Raw genomic sequence first — 24,557 nt, 5'->3', positions numbered from 1 at the left:
ACTTTTATATCAGAGATGCACAATGTTGCTATTTCGGCTTTTGTTACATTGTTGCTCCCTCTTTCTTTTGAATTTCTGAGAAAAAGCCTGGGTTTGCTGTGTGTGTAATTCTTTCTCCACCTTGGGTCGCGGCGTATATTATACATTTTTTATTAAAGCCGACGGAAATTGTTTCCTTCTCCGTGGCGTGGATGGCGAGCACAAGCGGATTCCTTAATTCAGTTTTTACATTCACGGGCGGTCGAGAGGAAATTTCCGGCTGAAATTCTGAATATCGTGTTAATATTAATTGATTGATGATTTTTTTTTAAATTTTTCATGGTATCAAGTAATTGATAAATTAGGCTAGATTTCATAAAGGAAGGTTCAAAGTGTTCACTCAAATCGAATACAGCGATCTTTTTGTCAGGGTGACGTAATCAACTTCAAAATATTGAAGATAATATTCAGTGTAATTTTAATTTAATTCAAGTTATTTAAAAATTAAAATTCTTCATAAGTAAAATATTATCACTCGATAAAAATAAATGATTTCAATTTGGAGAATAAAACCAAACAAAAATATTTTTTAAATAAAAAATAAAAATCAAAGGGGTATTTTACTCAAAATAATTGTTCTCTAGTTCACATCAAATTCGATTCATTCTAAGGCAAAAAGAACGAAGAAAATTTTGCACCGGAAAGGTAGATCTTTGCGAGCAATGTTGTGATTAGGGAAGTTTCATGGGGCCTCGGAGGCGGTCAGCGTTGGTGCGGAGGCCGGCCGGCCGGCGAACAGTGAGAGTTGGGGTGCATGTGTGTGTGTGAGTGCGTCGTCGGTGGGAACACGGCAATGCTAGGTTGGTGTGCCGGCGGGCGGTGGTAGTAATCGATAACGGACGGACGGAATTCTATTTTAGGCGCTGGTTGCATAACCCTTCCATCCATCGACCCTCCCCTACAGCCGCTCCACCCGCGCCCCCACCCACCCACCCACCACCCTCGTCGCCTTGCAAAAAAGGCTTAGCGCGCGCGAGACAAACTCTGTGTCGCGCTCGGCGTGCATTCGCGCGCGCCTCCCTTTTATTTGTTTACCTCGATTTTTCGCCAGAGTGAGAGATTTTATACCTGCCCGCGCGCGCTTCCTTGTCCGCCGACCCCTCCAACACGCTTCCTTGTCGCGGAATCCGAGAGTTGTGGGCTCCTATTTCGGTCTGAAAACGTGGGGATTTGCTCTCCATAAATGGAACAATTTAAAGGAGAAATGCCGCGATACACCAAAGGAGAAAATTGCCTTCCAATACATCAACAAATTGTAAAATAAAATTCTAGCAATAAAAGATTACCAATTTCAATTATACTTTTTATTTAATTGAACAGAATTTTATATTTTATTGTATATTTTCATTGATCAATAAACTTATTACAAAAATCAATTTAAATCCATGAAATACACTTAAAATTTCACTGTCAATATTCAGTTTCAAAATTTACCCGTTAAAGTTATCGTCAGGAATAAGGGATTAATTATCAGTCTGGACTGAACCCTATAATTCAAAATCAGGCCATCAATCAAACATAGAAGTGAAGCGGCTGAAATTAGTGGCCTAAATAGCTGGATGCCTGTGGCTGGATGGCTCTCGAGTCTGTCGGCGGCGATGCCCTCTCGAAATTATTTTGACCACTTTGATTAACCCTCGTGCTGTCGACCGGACAGAAAAACATTCGATCGAAACACACACACGCTCTCCCACGTTGCCAATTCATCTCGCTCGCATGTCGGCCCACTTTCTCTTTTACTAATCCTCAACTTTTTTCTGTTTCGCAGAGAGAAGAGACAAAAGATAGAAGATATTAAGAAGAATATTAGAGATGCAATAATTGTAAGTATATGCCTACATACGAAGCAACAAGTTTAAGCGCTGCTCGCGGACCCAGACTGACGCCGCCTTGTTCTCTTTCAGACCATTACAGGCGCCATGAGCACCCTGTCTCCTCCTGTGTCGTTGGAACACAACTCCAATCAGGGCAGTGTAGACTACATCCAGGATGTGGCGTCGCAGCACGACTTCGACTACCCTTCAGTGAGTACATTGAAAATTTCTCTTTTTTGAGCACAAATGGTATAGAAATTAACTGGAAATGAAATATTTTTGATTTTTTGATCAGTGGATTGATTTATAATTAAAAATTATCTAATTACAAAGGAATGTATTACATTTTTAATTGATCAGATAAATTTTTAAAATATGCTATGAAATTTTTATAATGGTGAATATCTAAAAAATTTCAATTAAAAAACCATAACAATAATACCGTCTCAAGTAAAGAAAAAATTGAGGAATATTTCTAATGAAAACTAAAACAAAAACCTCAAAATATTAATTAAGCGAGTTAAATGGTCTTTTTCGCATCAAAAAATGTACAAAAAGATCATTTTAGTTTTGTGTCCAAATATTTCCCTATTTTAAAGCAAAGCATTAAACAAATCGTACTTGAAGTTTAAATAGCCCATTCGCTATTTTCCACAGCTCAAAGTGTCAAAGTTAGTGGCCCAACTCAAACGGCTGGCTTTAAATGTTTTCTTTTACTGCCACTCGCGTGCATTACAAAACTCTGTCAGCCGAACTTGTTGAAAGTACACCTTTAATTTTAAAAAGTCCGACTCGAAAATAGCCCAGCTGGGCGAAACAAGCGGATTGTTTCAAAATAAGCCCGGTCATTGAAACAAATGTTGAGTGGCTCTCAAAAACAAGACCGCGGAGAAATAAAATAATCTCGCGAGCAGGCGAAAGAGTCGCGGCCGCTCGCGCCGCCGCGTTAAATTTCTATTTTTTGTTTCTATTCTTCTCTTTTTTTTCTATATTTAGCCCGCACAATGGAGGCGACAACACAATAAACGCTGCACGGAAAGGTTCAGAAATGTATCCTTGAGTTTGTCTGGCTTCGCTTGGCTGACATTTGCCCGACCTTTATTAAACTTCGCTTCCTTCATCTGCATGCCAGTCCGAATTTGCTGCTAATCAGCAAAACTTTGAATGTCATCCCGCGGAAGGAAGGTGCACGGCCCCTGCGTGGGTAGGCAGCCCCGCTCGGCCTTTGCGTGCAAACGGTTGCGTAAATACTCGGCCTGCAGGCGCCGTCTGAATTGCACTCGTCAAATTATTTCAAAATGAAAGTAAAAAAAAAAAAAAATACTCGCGCGCAGCTTTCGGCCGAGTTAATGATGCAAGCTGTTGATAACGGAGGACACTTATTTTGAGGCACATTCGCTTATCAGGTTGCTGATAACGCGCGCGAGCTCACCTTTTATTTGACGACGAATAAAAAATGTACGCTCTGATACCACACGCTTTCTACAAAAGCTGCACGCCCTGCCGGCGGTGATAGCAAGCGTTTGCAGATGATTCTATCCAGAAAGTGGCCTTTTCATGTTCTAAATTCTCCAAATTTGAAAATTTATGATTTTTTTTCTTTTTAAATATTATTTATTATATTATAACTTGATTGTGGATACGCAAATATTTAGTTGTTGTATGAGGAAAGTTATATGAATTAATAATGAAAATCATCAACACAAAGGAAAAATTATTTGTTTGTTTGAAACGCAGCGAGAGGAATAATGAAATTGGCAGAAATTGTTACAAACAACCCATTTCCAACGTTTAGAACTGACTGAGTTTCTCAGGTGGAAAACGGCCGGTTCCAAGTAATAACGCATTAATTGTCAAGAGTGGTCTTGTTTCCTTTCCTGTTAATTACTCTGCCCTGTTTCACCGTCGAGTGGAAATCGCTCGAACTGGAGATCTTTATGTGTCTGTGTGTGTGTTGCACACGTTAATTGCAACATACAAACAGGGGTGGCTGGCCAGCGTACGCTGCTCGCGACAGTTCTCTGAAAACGTAATCAATGTGCTTGTGACGTGTTCCAGGAATTCTACGAGCATACAGAAAGATTATGGAAGGACAGAGGGGTGCAGGCGTGCTACGAAAGGTCCAATGAATATCAGCTCATAGACTGCGCCAAATAGTGAGTACCAAACTTTTTATCTATGTATAATCCGCTCTAATCTATTGAGTAGAATATTTTCTACAAAAAAGATGATGCTCCGTTGGTTTGCTTAAAGTGGTGGAATCAAAATTTGCGGATTTTCAAGAGATGATATTTTAGGGACTAAAAATGATCTAGCAAAGGACTTAATTTATTCAAGAATATTTTAAATATTTACTTGAATTTAATGAAATTACTACAACTAAATAAGAAACTAACACAAATATTTAAGTTTGTTGCTAGCTAACTTAAAACGCGAATTCAAGTTCAGTGGCAGCATTGGATAGACTAATCAAGGGAAAGGCGTGAATGGAGTGGCCCACCACCGGCCTGCCGCTTTTTTGTTTGGCGCACCCGTCTGCACTTCGTCGCGAACCCAAATAAACATTTTTAAAGTTCCCAAGGGGCCCCGATTCGGGTCCCCGGCGATGCCCTGGGGCTGCATTTATTTTCCGCTTGTATCGGTAATCGGATCGGCTTTGGAATGAAATTGCGAGGAATTAGTTTGACTGAGAATAAAAATGTAACTGGCTGCGCGGAATCAGCTGAGTGCGTGAACCAGCTGGGAACGAACACTGCTAGCGCCCTCCCGATCGATGTAGGCCCTCCCTGGCTCAGCCAAGCTGCGGGCGTCTCCGCCGCCGCCGCCGATATTCTCTCTCTTCGCCGCCTCATCGCGCTGCCCCCGACCCACCAAAACTCCACAGCCCAAAAGCCTTCTTTTTCTTTGCTCTCCGTCTCCCTCCATATTTGCGGTTTTGCACAATTTCGTTCCAGCTCTCTGCTCAGGCTTACCTAACCGCTAATGCTGCTTTTTTACTCAAACCAGTGCAAACGTTTTTACTTTGACAATCAATCTCAATTCGAGGAAGGCGATTGATAAAGTATATTTTTCTTCAATTTTTTAAAATGGAAAAATAATTTTTCACGTTGTTTCATATTTTTATAAATTAAAATAATCCTCAAATAATATTGATGATGATATACAAATTAATACAATTTTCATGAATAAATAATTTTTATTTGAATTTAATAATTAAAATTAAACATACATGAGTCTACATAACATAAACATTGTTGTTCTGATACGGGAAACGTGAAGGTAATGAGAATGAGGTAGTCATGTTAAATAGAATATTGATTCCAAGAATGACTCCTTGATAAATAGAGGTTGCTTACAATTACTATTAAGTTGGTCTGATTAATTGTAAGATAACATTTGATCTTCTTTTTTATTCCTGTAAAAGGCACCGTGGATTATATTTGTTTGATTAGTCATGGTATTTTAGTAGCCAATCTCTAAAGCAATTAAAATACCAAAATTTGATTCACTATCCCTCCATTATTATTATTTTTTTTTCGTTTTACAAAGTTTGCTTTTCAGAAAAAAGGCTAAATTATTTAATGGCAATAGACGATATAAACAAAAATTATATTCAGAAGCTTCCTTTAAAAATGAGATAATGCTGTGTTTGTATTAGATAGTTATTTAGGGAGTGATCAACTAAAAGTTCAATTCAATCATACAATGTGGGGTTACCGCGGCGGCCGAGTCTGTATTGATGTCGGGCTTTTTAGCAGACATCTGCTTCTCTTTTTTCAACTTTTTTTGACAGAAGAATAAATAATAATTATTATAATAATTCTTATGGAATCAAAGTGTCAATGATATTTTTTTATACATTAATTGAAATCGACATTGTTTCTATATATTTTATTATCTCATTTCGCTCCTTCCTATTTAACATTTTTTTATTTATTTATTTTTCATCAAATTTTTTATATTTATGATTAAATTTTAGAAAAAAAATGAGCATCCAAAAGGAATTTGCAGTAGTTTTCAATCACAGATCACAACTATTGAAATAAGGAATTAAAATTTTATGAAATGTATTTCCATGAATTTAAGTTGCTGCAACTATTATTGCTGCAATATTATATTGCTCAATATAAAATTGGACATAGCCTTTTGCCAATGAACCTCCACGGCCGTCAATTTGAGCCTCCCTGCTGAGGCTCACATCAATTTTCCTTATCCGATCGGCATCTAACTAACCGAAACATAATTTGCTGCGTTTTTATCTCGAAAAAACAGCTCGTTGGTACAATGTTAGCCTGGCCATATTTGCGCAAGATAAAGTGAGAGAGACGGAAAGAGAGAGAGAGAGAGCGGGGGTGGATCGGCTGGTTGGTTGGTTACATAACCGCACGCGTGCTGCCGGCGCTTTATTCAACACGGACCCCCGTTGACGCGCTCCATATTAATGGATCGACCTACGCCAAGCTGTTTGACACGCGGGTGCCTGCCAGAGGTCACGACACCCTAACAACAAATTGCATTCGCGAGAACAACACTGGCGAGTGCCCCCCGCCGCGAGTGTTAGTCTTTTTGCGTGTCACAATGCGGCAGTGAGTCTGAAACAAAACGAGAATGGCCAGAGCAAAGAAGAAAAAAACAGGCCGCTCGAGACACTTGGAGTGGCCAATTATTTTATTGGTTCCGCACTGCAATCACGTGCACGGTGAATGTAAAAAATTCTAAGTCAAGAAATTATATGATAAAATTTATTTGGTTAACCAAACGTTTTGCAGTCGACCAAGAATGAAATGAGGCAATAATATCAATTTATAATTTAAAGTAGAAAATTTATAAATAAATATCAAATTTTTGCTGTTTTGAAATTGCAAAACTATGTGGGAAATGTTTCGTATATCAAGCGTAAATAATTTTGATTACTAACACTTAAGGTTGATGTTTCAGCTTAAAACCTTTCTTCTTGATAATTTTTTTAAATAATCAATTTAATAATATTGTGAACATATTTACACCTTTTATTCTAATTATTTTGATGTCCGACTTGTAGTTTTTGAATCTACTTAAATTTTTTATTCTCTGAAATCAAATATTTTGAATTTTTCCAGTAGCCATCAAGTTTTTTTAAATTCCATTAGATTTTAGCTGTTTAACTCCAAATATTGCCTTTTTTAATAACATTTTATCCGAAACCACAATCATAAGTCAGTTGCAATGGCAAAAAATTTCACTTATTTATATTTTTAAGTGATTCAATTATAAAACGTAATGTATATGCCTCTCTCTTTCAACTAATTTTTCCAAACTGGAATTTTTCAACTGGAATGTACAAAATCCAATATTCAATTTTTTGTAAGCCTTGAAAACCAATTGCGTCAGTTTCAGCTTAATATCGGAATAAATAATTCCTTGATTTTATGTAGAATAAAAAGTAGACAATATCGTTTTAGTTTTCCAAGTTGGCCAAAATTTGTTCATTTTGTCAATAATTTCAGACGCGAAACCAATTTAGAGCAAACGAAGACCAAATTAATACTGAATTTGGCCTCACACGCTTCTCTGAATTTCTTTTATTCTGCTCAAGTGGTTGCCTGTAACACGAGGTGGTGTGGCGGACAGTGGCAGAAATTGCTCGAAATTGCATTTAGGTGGTCGCCGCTGCTCATTCACACTCGCGCATTAAAACTGGCGAGAGAGAGATTTGCGGTGCATCGTTCTCTCTCTCTCTCTTTTTTGCAAAACTGTTGAATGTGCGCTGCTTCTGGCGGCAGTGCTGTTTGCTCAGCCGCTTGCAAATGAGACTATTCCGCCGAGCCTAAAGTATCGATTTCGCCTCGCCAACTTCCAAATCAAGTCTCCTGGAAAATTGCTTATCAGATGAGGCTGAAAATCCGCCAACAAATTTAGATTTCGGTAAACAGTGCGCGGGTGATCACTTCTGGGAATAATTTGACAACAACACAGCGGCTCACCATGTGTTTGCTGTGCCATCAAAAAGTAGCGCTCCTCCCCGAGGCTCCAAACCACAGTTTAAAGTTGGTAATTTTCCGTGCTTTAGAACACTGATAGAGTAATAAAAAAGTTGCAAAATTATGCTGATACTTTTCAATATTATTACTTTTGATTTTGAATGCATAAATAATTCTCTTGATGTTCATAATTTCCTTGATGATCTCTTAAAGTTTAAAGAGTTAAAATGTATATCATGATGAAGCAACAACACCATTTAAAATTTTAAATTTTAATTTTTCCAAACTTTTTTCATATTAGTGTTGATTTTTGAACAATCATTTCATACTAATTGTATTTAAAAACTTATATATGAATGAAAGACAGCCTTTTTAAGCTAAAAAAAAAAAAATAGTTTAAGCTACAAGTTTGTTCTGTAAATTAATTGGCATTAATTTTATTGTCAAAGCTGTAGATTATTTTGATCAATTTTTATTCAAATATTAAATTTTAAATTTTGTTACCTACATCGTTAATTTTCACCTAAAATCCCATAGTTCAATTTTTTAAGTAAACTAAAATTTCCTACTTAAACCTAATTTGATTTGTGCAATTAATTTAATTGATTACAAATTGCTTGTAGTTATCATAAATGAACAAAATTTTATCCCTTTATTTTCAATATTTCAAAAGTGACGTTGAGTTCTTACTTGGTAAAAATAATCAAACTTAGCTTGTGTTGGGTTATTTTTGATAGCAGTTTTTACATTGGCGTCATTCGAATAAAAACACTCTGATCAAAAGTTTCTTTTGGCACCTCTGGATTCAGCGTCGGCCGCGGACTTCCTCCAGATTTCCTGTGTGTGATTCACCCGTCCGAATGAGGTCCAACTCGTTCCGATAATGATTCCGATGGCACCCTCCAAATTTATATGAACTGCGCGAGCGTTTCGCGCTCCACTGGCAATACACCAACCATGTTGCCGGCTATTTTTACATCGGGCATAGAGAAAGAGCGCGGCCCGTTCGTTCACTCATAATGTGTATAAATCCATCCTGATGTTGCCGCTGAGCCGACAGAGAAAGAGCCCACGCGTCTGAACGAACAGACCGGACGGTCGCGTTGATGAATATTTTGTCTGCCGGCAGCGAGCAAAAATTGATTTGTACTGCCGTTTGGTTCAATCACTCAAACGGGCACCCCCCTCCGCGCCCGCTCCCTCGTTCGCAGCCCTTCAAAGGAACCGCCGACGACGCACTTTGCCGGCTTTGATTTCCACCTCTTGAGAAGGAAGAAGGATGCGCTGCCAATGATTTACATGATGAAATTCGCACTAGCTGCCCGTCACCGGCTGCATCACCTCTGCTCCTTCCCACTTTACTAGATTTGGAAAATTTAAAATTTGAACGTTTCGTGTTCACATTAGCTCTGAAATTTTTCAATCAATCTCGGCTAAACTGTATTGCTCGATTTTAATTTTTAAATGAAAAGTAAAGTTAAAATGATTCAGAGGTTGAAAAAATTTCAATCTGTTTGAGGGGTTGAAAACGTCCAAAAACAGAAAATTTAACAAATTCTTAAATAAAAGCCATTTTTCTATTAAAAAAAAATTGTTGTTAAATAATAATATTTGATTATGAAATAGAAGCAATTAGAAAAGCCTATTGAGAATTATGCAACACGCGTGACGTGCGTGCATAAATTTGCCCAGGGTTACATAACTTGCAGGCGAACAGTGTTTGCATTCTAAATAAGCTGATTGATCGATTTGAACAATCACTCTCGACCTTTTTGACTAATTAGTCGTGCGTTTTGGTCGGAAACATTAATTATTCTGAAATGAATTAGTGCGCTTCAGTTGCTTCGTAATTATTCATAATAACAAGAAGTTCCGCAGGAGGTCAACAAATTGATCTGGAAACAACTGGCTTTGCTGTTTGATGCCATTATTATGAGAGGTAATTCTATTTAAATTTATTAGGGCGTTTTAATAATTTAAAAAAAAATTATAATTGTGTACGCTGATTTTATTTCAATATCAAATTTTTATTATTGTTATCATATATTACATTTACTTGTAAAAATTTATATCAAGGTCCGCTCATCAGAAAATTTCGATTGTTGCTGAGCTCTCTGATTGGGTACAACTTTACTTGTACCCAATCAGAGAGCTCAAACAACAATCAAAACTTTTTTCATTGTTGCTGATGCGCGGACCTTGATTTATATTAACATTTTAACTCAAATTCACTTAAAAAAAAAGATTTAGATTTTTCTGTAAATTATTTATTTAAAAAAATTCAATAAATTAATATTTTGGTACTCTAAATTATTTGACAGTCTGATGGTGAAACATATAAGCATTTTTTTTTCATTTTTGATTTTGAAACCAAATTTTCCTCAAATAAATGCTTGCGAGCGCTTTTTCCGTCCATCGGGGCAAATAAAAAAATAAAAACTAATCATTTAGAAAATTTTGTACACTTATACATCTGCATACGAAAACACGCCGCGTTGCCAGTGGTTTTGTCCAGAGGACATGTACTAACTTGCGTAAGGGTGGCCGTGGCTATTTTTACCCCTTTCATCCCCACGCTGTCGGTGGCAACGCGCGCGCAAGCACTTGTATTTATTCGTCGGATATATTTAAAAGAGACCTGTTTGCTCCATAGTTAGTGTCGTCATTTGGACAAAAACACGGGCTTCGCACCACCTCGCCAACTTGTTGACGTCAATTTTCGAATTCGTGTCCTCTTTATTTTGTTGGCTGATTTATTGCAAGGTGGGAGACGGACCGACGCGCGATACATCAACAAATATATATCCCGAAATAAAAGTGCGCGCATTATTGCGACCGGGGGCGTGTGCCGCGAAATGCCTCCGCCCGAAATAACTCGCGATTTTATTCAATGAATTCAGCTTTTCCCCGCGCAATTTGCCTCTTACCCCGAGAGAGCTAAATTTAGACCTTGTTTACGACTTTCTTTTTCCACCACTGCTCCTTCCGCCCCGCTGGAGACGACCAAACCTGCTTTTGATTGAAAATGAGAGGAAACTCCACGATAAGGAAAAGTTTAGAGAATCGGTGCATTTCAAATTCTCGTTGCTTTCCTAACCGGCCAGCTTTAGAACCTGCGTGGAATTCAATGGCAAACTCTGATCTGCTTGTTTTGCGTAATCGGCATTTCTAACGAAGCCCATAGTCGACGACCGCACAGTGACGTAAAGTTCATTTGCATGTTACAAAATAAGTACATCACCCCAGCATCAGACGGATGGTTTTTCATAAATTTTTTTCCTCGATTGCCTCTCATTTTTTCCATTGCTGAGTTTTAATTAAATCATTTTTGTGATGTAATAACATTGAAGAGCCGCGGGATATGTCGCAAAAATGTATAAAAGTCACAAGTCAATTGGGAATCGCCCACTCATTTATTTGCAAAGGTCACCAAATCAATCCCAATATCTCTTTCAATTACGTGATATAAGATGATAAAAAGATGTCAAACACTTTGAAACTCTTTGAATCCAGTCATGCGGTTCTTAATTTCACGGCTTTTGAGATCGTTTTATCTTATTTTTAAGAAAAAATACTACAAACTTAAAATGATTTCCTCTATTAATGAACAAAAATGTTCTTTCCAAATAATTTTTTTACAAAAAAAGCATATTTTCAATTTTATTTTTTCAAAATGTTTTTGCATGCTTTTTTTTAGTGCGAAGTAGTTCTTTATGAATTCTTTTTTATGGTTTCATTTTAATAATGTGTCTCTTAATGATCAGGGTTTGCCCTCTGATAAAATATTAAGTTAATTTACAACTTTTTTCACTATTTAGCTTCATATAGTGATGAAGTAAATTTTATTTGTGTATCGCAAGGACTAAAATCGAGATGCATTTTCTGGAAAAGCTCCTTTGAAAGAACTAAAAAGAAAAAAAAGGTTTATTCTGTCTTTGAAAGAACATCTTGTCAACATTGCCCTTTAGTTGCAAATAATTGCATATTATATTTACGCCCTTTCATTTGGCCTCTCAATGACAGGGAAACAGCAGAAGGCCTGGACTATTCACTTGTTCCTTGACTGAAAATTGAGTATTAAAAAAAATAAACAAGAAAATTAAATTTCTTGCTAGTGGTGGTGCCGTTTTTTCCAGACAACAATTCCTTTTCACAATCAAATCGTTTTAAAATAAATTGAATATAAGTAATGTGATGTACATAGCAATATGCCAGATAAACAATTATTAATAATAATAATAACAATAACAAACAAATATTTTTAAGCCACTTTTTATCGGTATCGTAAATTTAAATTGTGATAAGAAAACTGCGTGGACACGTTTCGGGAAACAAACAGCGAGAGAGCGTCATGCCACTCCCTCTCTCTCTCTCGACTTAATTGCTTTCGCATTTACAGATTGATCCAATTATCATTCACTGCTCAATTTTGCGTGCTGCTCCTCGGAGAAGGAGCGAAATGAGTGCCGGAGCGAGCGAGCGAGCGCCGCACGGTGCGCCGCTCGCGAATCTTAATGAGCTAGTCGCCGGGAAGATAAACAAATTAAGCCTCCCCGGCAGGAATTAACTGCGACTTCTTGCGCATCCATCGACTTTTTCCCTGATAATATTTGTTTTCGCCCACACCGCTCTCGGCCTCTCCATGGGTGCGCGCATGTTTGTGAGATGATGCCCCTCTCTGCTAAATATTCGCGGCAACTGTAAACACAAATACACGAAAATAGAGTGGTGAATTTCAAATTAACTCGAGTGCGGGCTAAAAATAATCGCCGCCCCAACACCACTGTGAGCAAATCCCTCTCTTGGATGCTCGGCGGTCTTTCAGGAGTAGCACTGCACTGCTGTGGTTTTGCCTCGGCTACAAATGTTGTGCGGCGGTTTATGCTCTTGCGAATTCCGCTCTCCTCGTGTTTGGGCGAGTTTGTTTAGCCTCGGCGCAAACTCTCAAACTTTTGCTATCCAAAACATGGAAACACATGGTCGATGCATTTGTACAGAAAGAGAATCCGAGGAAAACGGAAATAGCTTTTACTTTCCCGCCCACTTTTAATTAAAAGAAAAAAATTAAAACTTCTATTACATATAAAAGACGTTAAATTAACACTTTTCTTAATCTCTTGTGCTTTTTTTCTGGAAACACATTCGTGGCAGAAAAATTATTTTCCAAACGCTTTGTAGATGGTGACAAGTGTCTGAAATTGCTGAAACATTTTCTTATTTTTAATTCAATAATATGATTTTTTTTCTTTTACAAATTATTTATATGATTCGTTTTTTACTTCAACGTCCAAAATCAAAATTCTTGATGATATACGTTAGAGGATTTTAAATTACATTTTTCTTCTCTGAAAAAATTTATCGACAAAATCCAAAGATGACTTTCTCTGATCAAAATCAATACAATAAATTAATTAAACAGAGGCAATCGAGCAGGTGCTTCAATGCCACTCACTCGAGCTAAGCGCACGGAGTGGCGCGGAGATGGACATTGGGGATGAATTTTGTATGAACGGCGTTGTGTGTCATCGGGGGCTCGCGCGCGCATCGCTTCATGTGCACACTCAATATATGTATGCACGGTGCAAACACATGCAGGTCGACCACCGCCGGGTCATTTTTGGCACACAAATTATGACGAGCCAAACGGTTCGCAGTCCAACGGACAGACGCGTCGAGTGGTGCGAGAGAGAGAGACTGCACAAGAGACCGAGATCGATAAGTGTAACGAGTCACTCGCCATGAAACGCTCGGTGCGCACCTCTCTTTCAACCTCGCCCCAGAACCTCTCCCCAGGTGCAGCCCCGATTCCTGCAAATGGCTCGCAAATTTCCATTGTTTGATCCAGAATTCACACCAACGACGCCCAATCAGCTCAAATTCTTTAATTAAAAGTAAAATTTACCACTAATTTTTCGCGTTTCAAAATTTAATCAAGTTTTTTGTTTATTTTCTTGTTAATTTTATGATGAAAATAGATCTACACGAAATTTTTACTCTCTTATTTTCATTAAATTTTATGATAAATTTTAATCTAAAATTGTTCTGCCTAAATCAAGATAAAAAAAAAATTATAACCAGCTTTCATTTTTATTACAAGTCTTGCGGGAAAAAAGAAATTACTTCTGGAGAGAATTGGAAAAAACTCAATTTGAAAGCAAAACTGTGTTCAAATTAAGCCTTCTCGTTGAGCTGGAGTTGTTAAATTACAATTCTAGGGTTAAAATATCAACATTTAATGATGTCTGTGTAAATTTTTTCAATAATTTTAGGCCATGTTGTAAAACTTGCATGCTGCAATCACAATTTAAGACTTTGTTTAATTTTTGATTGATAATTTTACTTATTGTGATTTTATCTTTTGGTAAAAATAAAATATAAAATTTGTATTTATGTAACGCTGGCTGAAAAATAAACTGATTGATTTGATGGATTCCAATATAAGTTTAATATCAATTTAATAAGGATAATAAGAATAAAATAAAATTTTTATTTATTCAATAAATAAAAATATTATTATTTTAATTAAATTTTAATTTATTATTCATTTAATGCACAATTTCTCTTGATAATCATGGATATAATATTCTCATAAATCGAAGTTGGTGCAAGTGAATTACATGACTCCAAATTTGTACTGCTGAAATAGATTGAAAATTTTCTTCTACGAACAGAAAATGATAATTCCTTTGAATTCCCAATTTATTTTTACGACTGCACATTATCCAATATTTGCAAAGCTTGTCAGACGCAGAGCAATCCACCGTCGGGCTTGATTGAAAAGCCCAGCAACCATCATTTGCACCTTTTTACCCATTCCGTTCTCCCGGATATAACTGAATCAAAAATATACGTCATCGCGCGCGGCACACGTGCGTAAATTTCATTCTCAAAAATCCAGTGGCGTCAATCCGGAACAATAATCCGCGGTGCATGCATCAATCTAGATAATAATGAGCCTTATCTCCCGCCAGCCGGTGTCATTAGTTTTCATTATGGAGGGGATTTTTTTGTTTGCGGTGAATTATGAATCGAGCATTGACATGGGTCGTTCCGTGATCGCCACCAAAACGAACGCACGCGGCGCTGAAAAGAAAGAGAGAAGGAAAGCGATTTGACGTCAGCCAGACATGTGATGTCGTGTGTGCGTTTCTTTTTTTATGAGTTGCACAAAAGGACGATCGCATCGATGACGAGGATAATATTGTTAAAAGCTTTTATTTACATCATCGCTTCACTTGTGTACGTGCGGCGCGTCCCTCTGTTCACTTGAATTTCTATTTCTATAATATTTGTCTGTTCCGGGAAGATTTCCACTCCTGCCAGCGCAAACGGATGTGGCAGCTAAATTTTATTCAAATTTATTATTCATTCAATCGAAGGGTTACGTAACACTTAAAGTATTACGTTAAAAAATAAATTTTAAATAATTGCATGAATAAAATCCGATTAAAATGAAAAAAGCAGCCGAAAAGAGATTAAATTTGCATTAAAAGCTTTCAAAATCTTAAAATTAAGATAATCGTAAGTCCTCGATCCTTGTGTTTTTCTCCTTTTGTTATGATACTTCTTTCTGTTTTCTTCCATGAAAAACAAACAAATATTGATGCTTCTGGTGGTAGCTTTTTCCTAATTTTTATTTTATTATAGTTTTTCTCCAATTGTAACTCGCCAAATTTCCTTTTCTTTTAAGTTACTATAGGGAAAATTGAAAATTTGAATGAAAGTCGTATTATTTATAAACATGGTCTCATTTAAGTATTCAATTGTACCTAAATTCAAACGGGGAAATGTAAAACATACATTTAGACGAAAGAAAAAATCTTGGCAAAGAAATCTCTTAATAATTATTTCACCTCTGCTTTTAATTTACACTATCATCAAATTAATCCAATTCAAATACGCTATTTAAAGTGCTAATGAAACAATTAATCTTGAAAAAAGAACACTCAGCCTTTTCTCTAATTAAAATTTTAAAGCCGCTGAATTTGGGTTAGAAATTCTTTGATTCTTGCTCCAGCCTTGATTCGAATTATACATTTTTAATTCCATTTACATGACTTTATATAAAATAAATTATTCCTATTTTTTGCTCATAAATTTAACTTTCACATGCTTATTTCACAGTTTGATTGACATGAAATTATTTGCCTGCAGCCGCAGCAATTTTTTGCTTGACGTTTGAAAAATTGCCTCGGCTTGTTCATTTAATTTTCTAAATATGTCATTAATTTTGAAGCTTTTTGCTCTCATCGAGATATATTGATTTACTTCTCCATTCACTCGTGGTAATCGCTTTAGTTGATGAGGTCACCCTTCGCGTGCGTAATCCGTTCAAAATTCGTAATGCCCAGGTGATGTCATTAAGCCGGGCGAGAACCTGAGAGGGTCCAAATAAAAATGTCCGGAGCGGATCCTGGTGCGGAGGTCAACCTGTCAGCGGTTCGGTCATTAATAATATATGTCATAAGCTACCTTCTTTCAAAAGGCCTGCTGCGATCAAACCCAACATGCGCATCTTGTAATCATGCCTATTTCAGTGAGTTGCACGTTACAATTGTGATTTCGTAAACGAGCCGCTCAATTTGCATAAATAGGCTCTTGCAGTAACATTATAATATAGTTTGTTACATTTAGACAAGACGTTTCTTAACAAATTATTTTTCATGATTGATGTAACTTTTTTACTGGTATTGCTAATGGAAATACATATTTCAATAGGCTGAGTGTTGAGATTGTTTTTAGGATCAAATAATTCTGGAAAAAAATATATTATATAATTAAAAATAACCTACATCTGAGAAACATCATTCTTCATAAATTTTTTATAGTTTCACTATATCAGGTTCTTGAAAATTCAGAATGCCTAATTAATGTAAATTTAAATTTATTCCATTGAGAAATGTTATTAACTTTCAAAAACAACTCTGAATGAATAATATTGGGTAGCTTGTAAAGAATTGGAATTTCTAGCTCACTCGTTAGAAACGCTAGTTGATTATGCAACAGAAATTAATTAATTTTGGCAATATTTGTGGCCAAGATTATGAAATTTCGCACAATGTTTCAGGATTTAGTTAAAACATGCAGTTTTAAACTGGTTTTAAAGCATCTTGCTTACATCAAAGAACAAAATACGAAAACAATCATTATTCAGAAGTAAAAATTAGATGTAAAATTTTTGGCAATAAACGTTTTTTCTCTCAATTAAATTAAACGCTTTTAAATAATTTAAACTAGAGAAAGTATCTTTAGATACATAATTATGATTGGAATATTATAATAAATGTTTTAATCTGAAGGAGATTATCAAGAAGAACTATTTAAGGCTCTCGTCAGCACTTTTTTTACTATTGAATTAAAAATAAAATAACGTATACTATCATGACTGAAATCGGAAAATATGCGCTCGGAAGGTATAAATTGGGGGTTTATCGGAGGTTCTCATTTTGCACAAAAAGCATTTGAGGAATGTCGTCCGTCTTTGTTGCTAAATCGCCAAAATTGACCAATAAGCAAGATACCATGCACTTCTAGAAATTAAAATCGGCATTTTTCTCAAAAGCCCTTGATTAATTAACCCTTACAAGTGAAAACATTTGATTCAGTTCCTATAAAAATTGTTTGAAGAATAAAGATTCCACACTTCTTGTAAGTGTGAAATTTTTAAAACATTCTGCGAACGAAAAGCCATTTTGGCCAACTTTTTTTTGCAAGTTGCGTCGGAATCAAAATTGGCCAAGTTTGAGATCAAGGGTTGGCCATTGAGGAAGGCAGCGCACTCATCGATTCTTTTGCTTTGCGATTGTCCGCGGAAGTCGGGCGTGCGGTGGCGGATTGCGCCGGGCGAGGACCGACGTTCCGTACGTCCCATGCGAAAAGCAGAACCGGGCACGCCGACGAGGCTTGTTAAAAACGCCCGCCCGCCCACGCACATACGCGCGGCCCAATACATTTGCCACCCCCGCGCCGCGCGCGTTGTGACGGTTTGATTTGGCTGAGCCTGGGTGTGACGTCACGCGGTGCGAATGCACCATCTGAACTTCAGGACCGCACAATGGCGCGCGCTCGTCGTCGTCGGTCTGACCGTGGCCTCCCCGCGCCAGCACCGAGCCGCCCACCCCTGCCTCAATTCAACCCTCGCCGGGCAAGAATTCGTTCGAGATCGAAAGTTGTTTTGCCCCTCGGCGTTTTTTATTCCGCAAAATAAGTGAAATCGCTGCTTGCAATGAAAGAAGTGTATCGCAAATTGGACTCTTCAGTTCAACTTGAAAGGCATAGTTATGAAATTGTGAAAAAAGTTTTGCTCTCTAGTTGAATTTTTTAGCTGTTATGAATTTTTATTCTATTTAAAGGGGATTTTTTTGTGAAATAATGAACATAGTTATGGATAAATGAGGTTAATTGGATTTTCTAAATGCTAATTTTCAACAAGAAAATAAAATTGAAACTTAAGTGATCATATCTTCCAATTAGTCTTGAAGGATTCTTTATCTTCGTTGATTTTTAGAATTTCAGTTTGGAGAATTGTTGTTGAATTGAAATTAAAAAAGGAAAAAATTGATAAATTTAAAAAAGACGTAAATTTACAAAATTTGCATAAAAATCAAATATCAATCATTTCGGCGAGAAGAAAATTTACATTTTTCTCTTATAAACATTTAAAAATCAAGGCACGCACTTTTACTGAAAGTAACAGTTTGGGTTATCTATATGGAAGCAAAAAATATTGGTAACTTTTTTTTTTTAATATGTACCATAGAAAGAGATCTGTGAAGATTGATTATAAAATTTTCCTCAAAACTGACATATACAATACATTAAAAATTTTAATTTTTTTTTAATAATTAACAAAATCTTATTACATTAAAATATCTCTTTATCCATAATTTGTTGATTTCACATTTTTGTCACACAATTTAAAAATTAGAAAAATAATTTACTTCAAACAATCTAAATGATTATTTCCAGAAATATTTTCACACCTTTGCGAGGTCATAATATCGCAGCGACTGACCTTCCACCTCAACTGGGCCTGGGTGATGGCCAATCGGGGCCAAAAATATCGCGGCGTGTCCAGGAAAATGCGCCGAAAATAGCCGCGCCCTAAAAATAGGGTCACACGAAAAAAGGTCGCACGCGTGTTGTGTGACGCAGAGGGGGGCTAATTAAATCTCTCGTGCTCACGACCTATCCTTATTTCTTTGCACATGCAAACGCATACCTAATAAGCACCGCCATTCCGATGCTCCAAAGGGTAGAGAAAGAAAAACTAAGCCGCGATAAGGCAAGAAAGTTTAGTGGCAAAACTCCACCCCTTCCATTTCTGGCCCGTCTCTCTTTGATATCGGCTCGGTCTCTTTGAAATGTATGGAAATTTAATGACGCTTTTCTCGGGCAAGGCCAAGGTCAGCTCAAAAATAGGAAAATCGAGTTATCAAGATGAGCCCATTCTAAAAGAGTTGACGGAGAACTGTTGATGCGCGACCCTTTATGACAACGACGCTGGCTCATGATTAAATTTTTGGTCAGAATTGCCATTTGAAATATATTTCCAGAAATTTAATCATTTATATCAAATTGCCAAATTTGTTTTTATTGCCAGGATGGAAAAATGGAGTGAGAAATCTTTAAATAAATACGCGGTCGAACCTCTTTGCCACAGTGACGCAGTATTTGCAAGCGGATTATTTCGCCGGATTATTTGAAGGAAATTCAGCCCAAATGTTTGCTCTGCAAGCGAATATCGAGACGCTATTTCTATTTATTTTGAGCTTACCGCCGCCTAGAAAGACGGCAAGTCACGTGCTGAAGAATTAACAAAAGCCGCAATTGCTGCTGGATTTTTAATCCCCGAGGTCACAAAAGAAATATTATAGAACCCAATTTGGAGGCTGAAAATTCGATTTAAAGCAAAAGCCACAACTACTAATTTAACGGTACATTCGCTGATCACCTTGCGGATGTGTGCCTTTGTCAGTAGAATTTCAAGTTCCATTTCGTATTTCAAAATTAATTTTATTTCTACATTTGGTTTGTTTCTTAGTGCATTCTATTGATAAAGATCAGCAGTAAATTTTATCTCCATCAATTCTGATCCTCAAATAGAGAATTTCACAATATCTTAGAAATTCCTCTCATGAAAAAAATTCCCATTTTTTTAATTTTATTTTTTAAGATTATATTTAGGTTGTTTACTAGAACTATCAGATTAATTATATTTGTTTCATTTGAACATTTTGAATTCTAAAAAGTTTTACTTTTAATTTACTGATATTTCAAACTTATGGTCGCGCAAAGGCCATAGAAAAATTAGTCAATCGGCTAGGATTTGCTCATCTTCTTGTCAGATAAAACAAAGTTGAAAAGTTTGTTCAAGCTCAAACTAAGTTTTAAGTTAAAACATGTTACTTTTCAGGCATTTTAAAAATAAAATAAAAAGTTCAACTTTTTCTACGTCAATCAATCAAAAATCTGTAGAAAATGCGCAAACAATGGGACCAAAATGAGTTGGGCCAACTCAAAAAAGTGGGCAAACGCAGCAGATATTGTGCCTGCGAGAAGAAAGAGAGGCAGCCAGAGACTCACTCTAGTCCTAAGTAAGAGAAAGAGATCAATATAGAGCGGTGGTGGTAGTGAGTGGTGGGCCTCCCTCGGCGAGCTGCTGCTTCATGTACTGCACCAGACACCATCGACCTGTTATAAGGAAGCTCTACTCCACTCACACACACACCAATGACCTTGCTATGCAACCTACGGCCGGCCAGGGGATGCGATCGAGCGAGCGCCCCATCAACCACCCAGACACAACAACGCACACACAATAGATTGGCCCAATCATTTCGCCATTATGGTACTTGCGCGACCAGGCCTAATCTGCGATTCATTCGTCGGCCGGCACATGTACATGTGTAATGTCCCGTCTATCGCAGTGTCGGCGCTCTGATTTCCTTTTAAAATCCCACGCGCTGATTGCGAATTCATCGGCGAATCGACCATTTGCGTTCGGTTGTTGCCAATGGAAAATTACTGCGGGAAATGGCACTGATTGTGTGCTTGATCAATTTTCAAAGTGAGAATTGTCTAATTCTGTGCCAGCTGCACAGGTCGGTTTGAACTGGAAAAAATTACTTGCCTACTTTCAAGACTTAATTTATCCAAAAATTTTGATAATTTTAACAAGCCTCTTTGAGTGGTTTTCACTGATTGAGCAATTTTAAAATATAATGATTTTTGTTTTTGTTTCAGTTCTTGCAATTTTTTTTTTACAATTTGCTATTTTGGCCAGAGTAAAAGTTAAACTCACCAACATCACACCTCCTGGTCACACCAAACAATTAAGTAAACTAAAATGAACGGAATAGTTTGATCTTAAAATTAGAATTAAAAAATTTCAATTCAGGTAAAACCTTTCCATGAGCATAGTTTCCCGTGGGATACATGATGAGATACCTTTAACTAGCTATTTTAATAAAATGGGTTTTTTAAATTTATATTCCAGCATTTTTTGCAATAATGGAACATCGTCTTACATTTAAGTAAAGTTATACAATTTATCTCACTAACCTTGCTTTAATGAAACGTGAATTAACTTTTGACTTTTTTGTTGCAGTTTCCTGGATCAGGTTCATATAATCAAACAACCCAACTACACTCCCTCTGAACAGGACATCCTCCGGTGTCGTGTTTTGACCTCAGGAATTTTTGAAACCCGGTTTCAAGTGGACAAAGTAAATTTTCAGTAAGTCATTTTTGATTATACCATTTTTTTAGCCAACACGATTTAATGAAAACTAAAATTTTTCAGCATGTTCGATGTTGGAGGGCAGAGGGACGAGCGGCGGAAATGGATCCAGTGCTTCAACGACGTGACGGCCATCATCTTCGTCACGGCGTGCAGCAGTTACAACATGGTGCTCCGGGAAGACCCCACACAAAACAGGCTCAGGGAGTCACTTGACCTTTTTAAAAGCATATGGAACAATAGGTAGTTAATTGAAACAAAATTATGTATGCACCGAGCTGACTTTTCTTTAAACTTCCAGATGGCTGAGAACAATTTCGGTGATCCTGTTCCTCAACAAACAAGACTTACTGGCTGAGAAAATCAAAGCTGGAAAGTCCAAGCTGGAGGACTACTTCCAGGAGTTCTTACGCTACCAAACCCCCATGGACGCCACTTTCGAGCCAGGGGAGGACATTGAAGTGATCCGCGCAAAATATTTCATTCGAGATGAGTTTCTGGTGGGTATCTTGTCATTAATTAATTCTGGCATATTATAAATCAAGGCTATTAAACGTTTCAGTTGATTTTACATTTTATATTTTTTTTGAATCAGTTTTATTTTCAATAATTTTGTTTGGTTTAATTGTTTTATATAATTCTAAAGAAGTTTAAAGTAATTACGGAAAAAAAAATAAAAAACCAAGAATAGTTTTGGGGTTACACCAATTTTTTTTAGGAAATTATGAGAAATTTAAATTCCTGTTTAATATAATTTTTAACTGAAGCTGTAAATTAAAAAAAAAAAGTGCTTTGATAGCTTAATTTTGTGTTTTGGAAAGTTGTTTTTAACTTCCTCTCTCACTTAGCCAAGTTGTTGTTGCGCTTTTTTGCAAACATGCTAATTTTTCTGTTTTTCACTTTGTGGCCACAGCGCATCAGCACAGCAAGTGGTGACGGAAAGCACTACTGCTATCCACATTTTACGTGTGCCGTAGACACAGAGAACATTAGGAGGGTGTTTAACGACTGTCGGGACATCATCCAGAGGATGCACCTACGGCAGTATGAACTGTTGTGATGTCGAGGCTCTTTGACTTTTCCTTTTGCCCCCGCCGCCGCCCCTCACTTCTGCATCACATTCAAGTACCCAACGGTCTGCAGCGTCCGTAGAAGAAGCGGTTGAAACTTTTGCTTACATACCAAGAGAAGAAGAAGAATTCAGATTGAGAGAGAGCGCGAGTACGTTTTTTCCGACAAACAAACAGAAATCTTACCTAAGCAGTGAGAAGAAAATAAATGATTAAAAGCAAAAGAGGCCACCTTGTCAAACGAGATGTTATGTTTGTTGCAATTCGAAAGTGGGCCAATCAGTGTGCTACATTTTTTTATGTATGATTAATTATTACAGAGAGTGTGCTGCGAGTGCAAGGGGATCACATATATTATGTTTTCTTCGAATGGCAATTTCACCCGTTGCCACAAACCCCCGCCTTTATGTTGTTGTCTTTTTTCGTTGATCTGGCCAAACAAAGGATTTCTTGAAAAAGAGAGATCGATTGATAGTCCTATCCTGTCGTAGTTTTTCCTTGAGCTATTGTTGTGTTTTTAACATCAATATCTCTTGTTTTTATTCACTTGGAGATTTTATTGATTAATTATTGTAACATTATATATATATTTCTATTGCTGTTTTTTGTTGAACATTTTGACAAATCATTTTTTTTTTTTGCACCGACACGTATTAGACTTCTGTCAAAAAGGAGCTAGTATTTGTTGCATTTAAACAGCGCCCTCGAGCTGACATTTTTTCTCAAAAAAGTTAAGTTAAAGTTATAAAAAAAAACGCATTTCCATCCTCGTGGAATCTCCTTTGATGTGTGTAGACAAAAAAATGAGCACTGTAAAACAGGCTGGATAGTAAATTAATCAAATCAGAACCAGAATACTATTTTGAAGAGTTTTTTGAGACACTTTCCAGCCTGTTGGATTCCAAATGCTGTGCCATAGGTTTTGCCCTCTTAGTGCATCAGAAAGTGGTGCTGACAAAAATGCGACTGAATTTACAGCACAAATTATTACAAAACAAAAAACCCAGCATACCCAGGTGCTTTGTTGGTCACACTTTTGTTTTATATAAATTTCTTAACATCTGCGCGCTCTTCTTTGAGCAGGATTTGCATTTGCTTTAAAAAAAAAATAACTGTATACTGTGGAATGCGTTTGATTTTTGTTTTTCTGTCGATTCTCTGCGATAAACAGTTGGCGAGAGCACATTCATCTATTATGTGAGAGTTAATTATTGTTGTTGTGGCTCTTCAGCGGCAGATGCACAAAATTGCTGTAAAGAAAAGAAAACTACCTACAGTTTGTGAGTTGACATAGATTCAGTTTTGTGACAAGCGAGTGAGAGTGCGAGCAAAAGGAGAAAAAAACTAAAAACGATGCTGTCAGCTTGTTAAAAAAAAAAATGGCCCACACTAAGGACCTCTTCTTTAAAGTTCTCTCCAAACAAAGAAGCAAATTCCCACAAAATGCACAATATTTAGGTGAGAGAGAGAGAGAGAGAGCAAGAGAGTTATTTGTGTTATTCAGACACAAAAGCAGGAATCTTTTAGATGAAAAGTGAAAAAAAAATACATGTCTAGTCCTATTTTGATTTCTACCGCGAATCTGACTTACGAGTGTGATTGCCATACACATAAAAGTAATTATGTGTCTCTCGAGTTAAATCACATTTACACACACACATACACAAAACACACGTACATGTACACTCTCACACACATCTCTGCGCTGCAGTCATGCAATAGAACTAATTCGGTTGGCCTTTTATTTTCATCTCTTTTTCCATTAGCAGGTTATCATAGTCCGCTGGGCGATACCCGTAAATTATTAAGGGACAAAGTCTAAAAGCGCGTGGCAGAATATATATATATAATAATAAAGAGCAATTGGCTTGTTTCTAAGAAACACTCTCGGCATGTTATAGATTTCAGTCAGAGGCGATCGATGATTTTTTTT

The 24,557-nt window shown here is 36.9% G+C and overlaps 1 protein-coding gene across 1 annotated transcript in view; it reads left to right on the top strand.

Annotated features, from left to right (window-relative positions):
* LOC132198450 (guanine nucleotide-binding protein G(s) subunit alpha) overlaps positions 1–24,557 on the top strand; it is a 48,335-nt gene extending 23,778 nt beyond the window's left edge. Inside the window, exons 3-9 of the mRNA XM_059622516.1 lie at positions 1,808–1,862; positions 1,944–2,063; positions 3,912–4,009; positions 21,423–21,551; positions 21,618–21,797; positions 21,856–22,054; positions 22,468–24,557. Of these exons, the coding sequence (XP_059478499.1) occupies positions 1,808–1,862; positions 1,944–2,063; positions 3,912–4,009; positions 21,423–21,551; positions 21,618–21,797; positions 21,856–22,054; positions 22,468–22,614 (928 nt within the window). The 3' untranslated portion in view covers positions 22,615–24,557. The remainder of the gene's footprint in view (positions 1–1,807; positions 1,863–1,943; positions 2,064–3,911; positions 4,010–21,422; positions 21,552–21,617; positions 21,798–21,855; positions 22,055–22,467) is intronic.

Source organism: Neocloeon triangulifer, unplaced genomic scaffold (genome assembly GCF_031216515.1).
Source record: "Neocloeon triangulifer isolate White Clay Creek 2 clone unplaced genomic scaffold, ASM3121651v1 ptg000012l, whole genome shotgun sequence".
Lineage (NCBI taxonomy): Eukaryota > Metazoa > Arthropoda > Insecta > Ephemeroptera > Baetidae > Neocloeon > Neocloeon triangulifer.
This window is presented reverse-complemented; position numbering and strand designations above follow the sequence as displayed.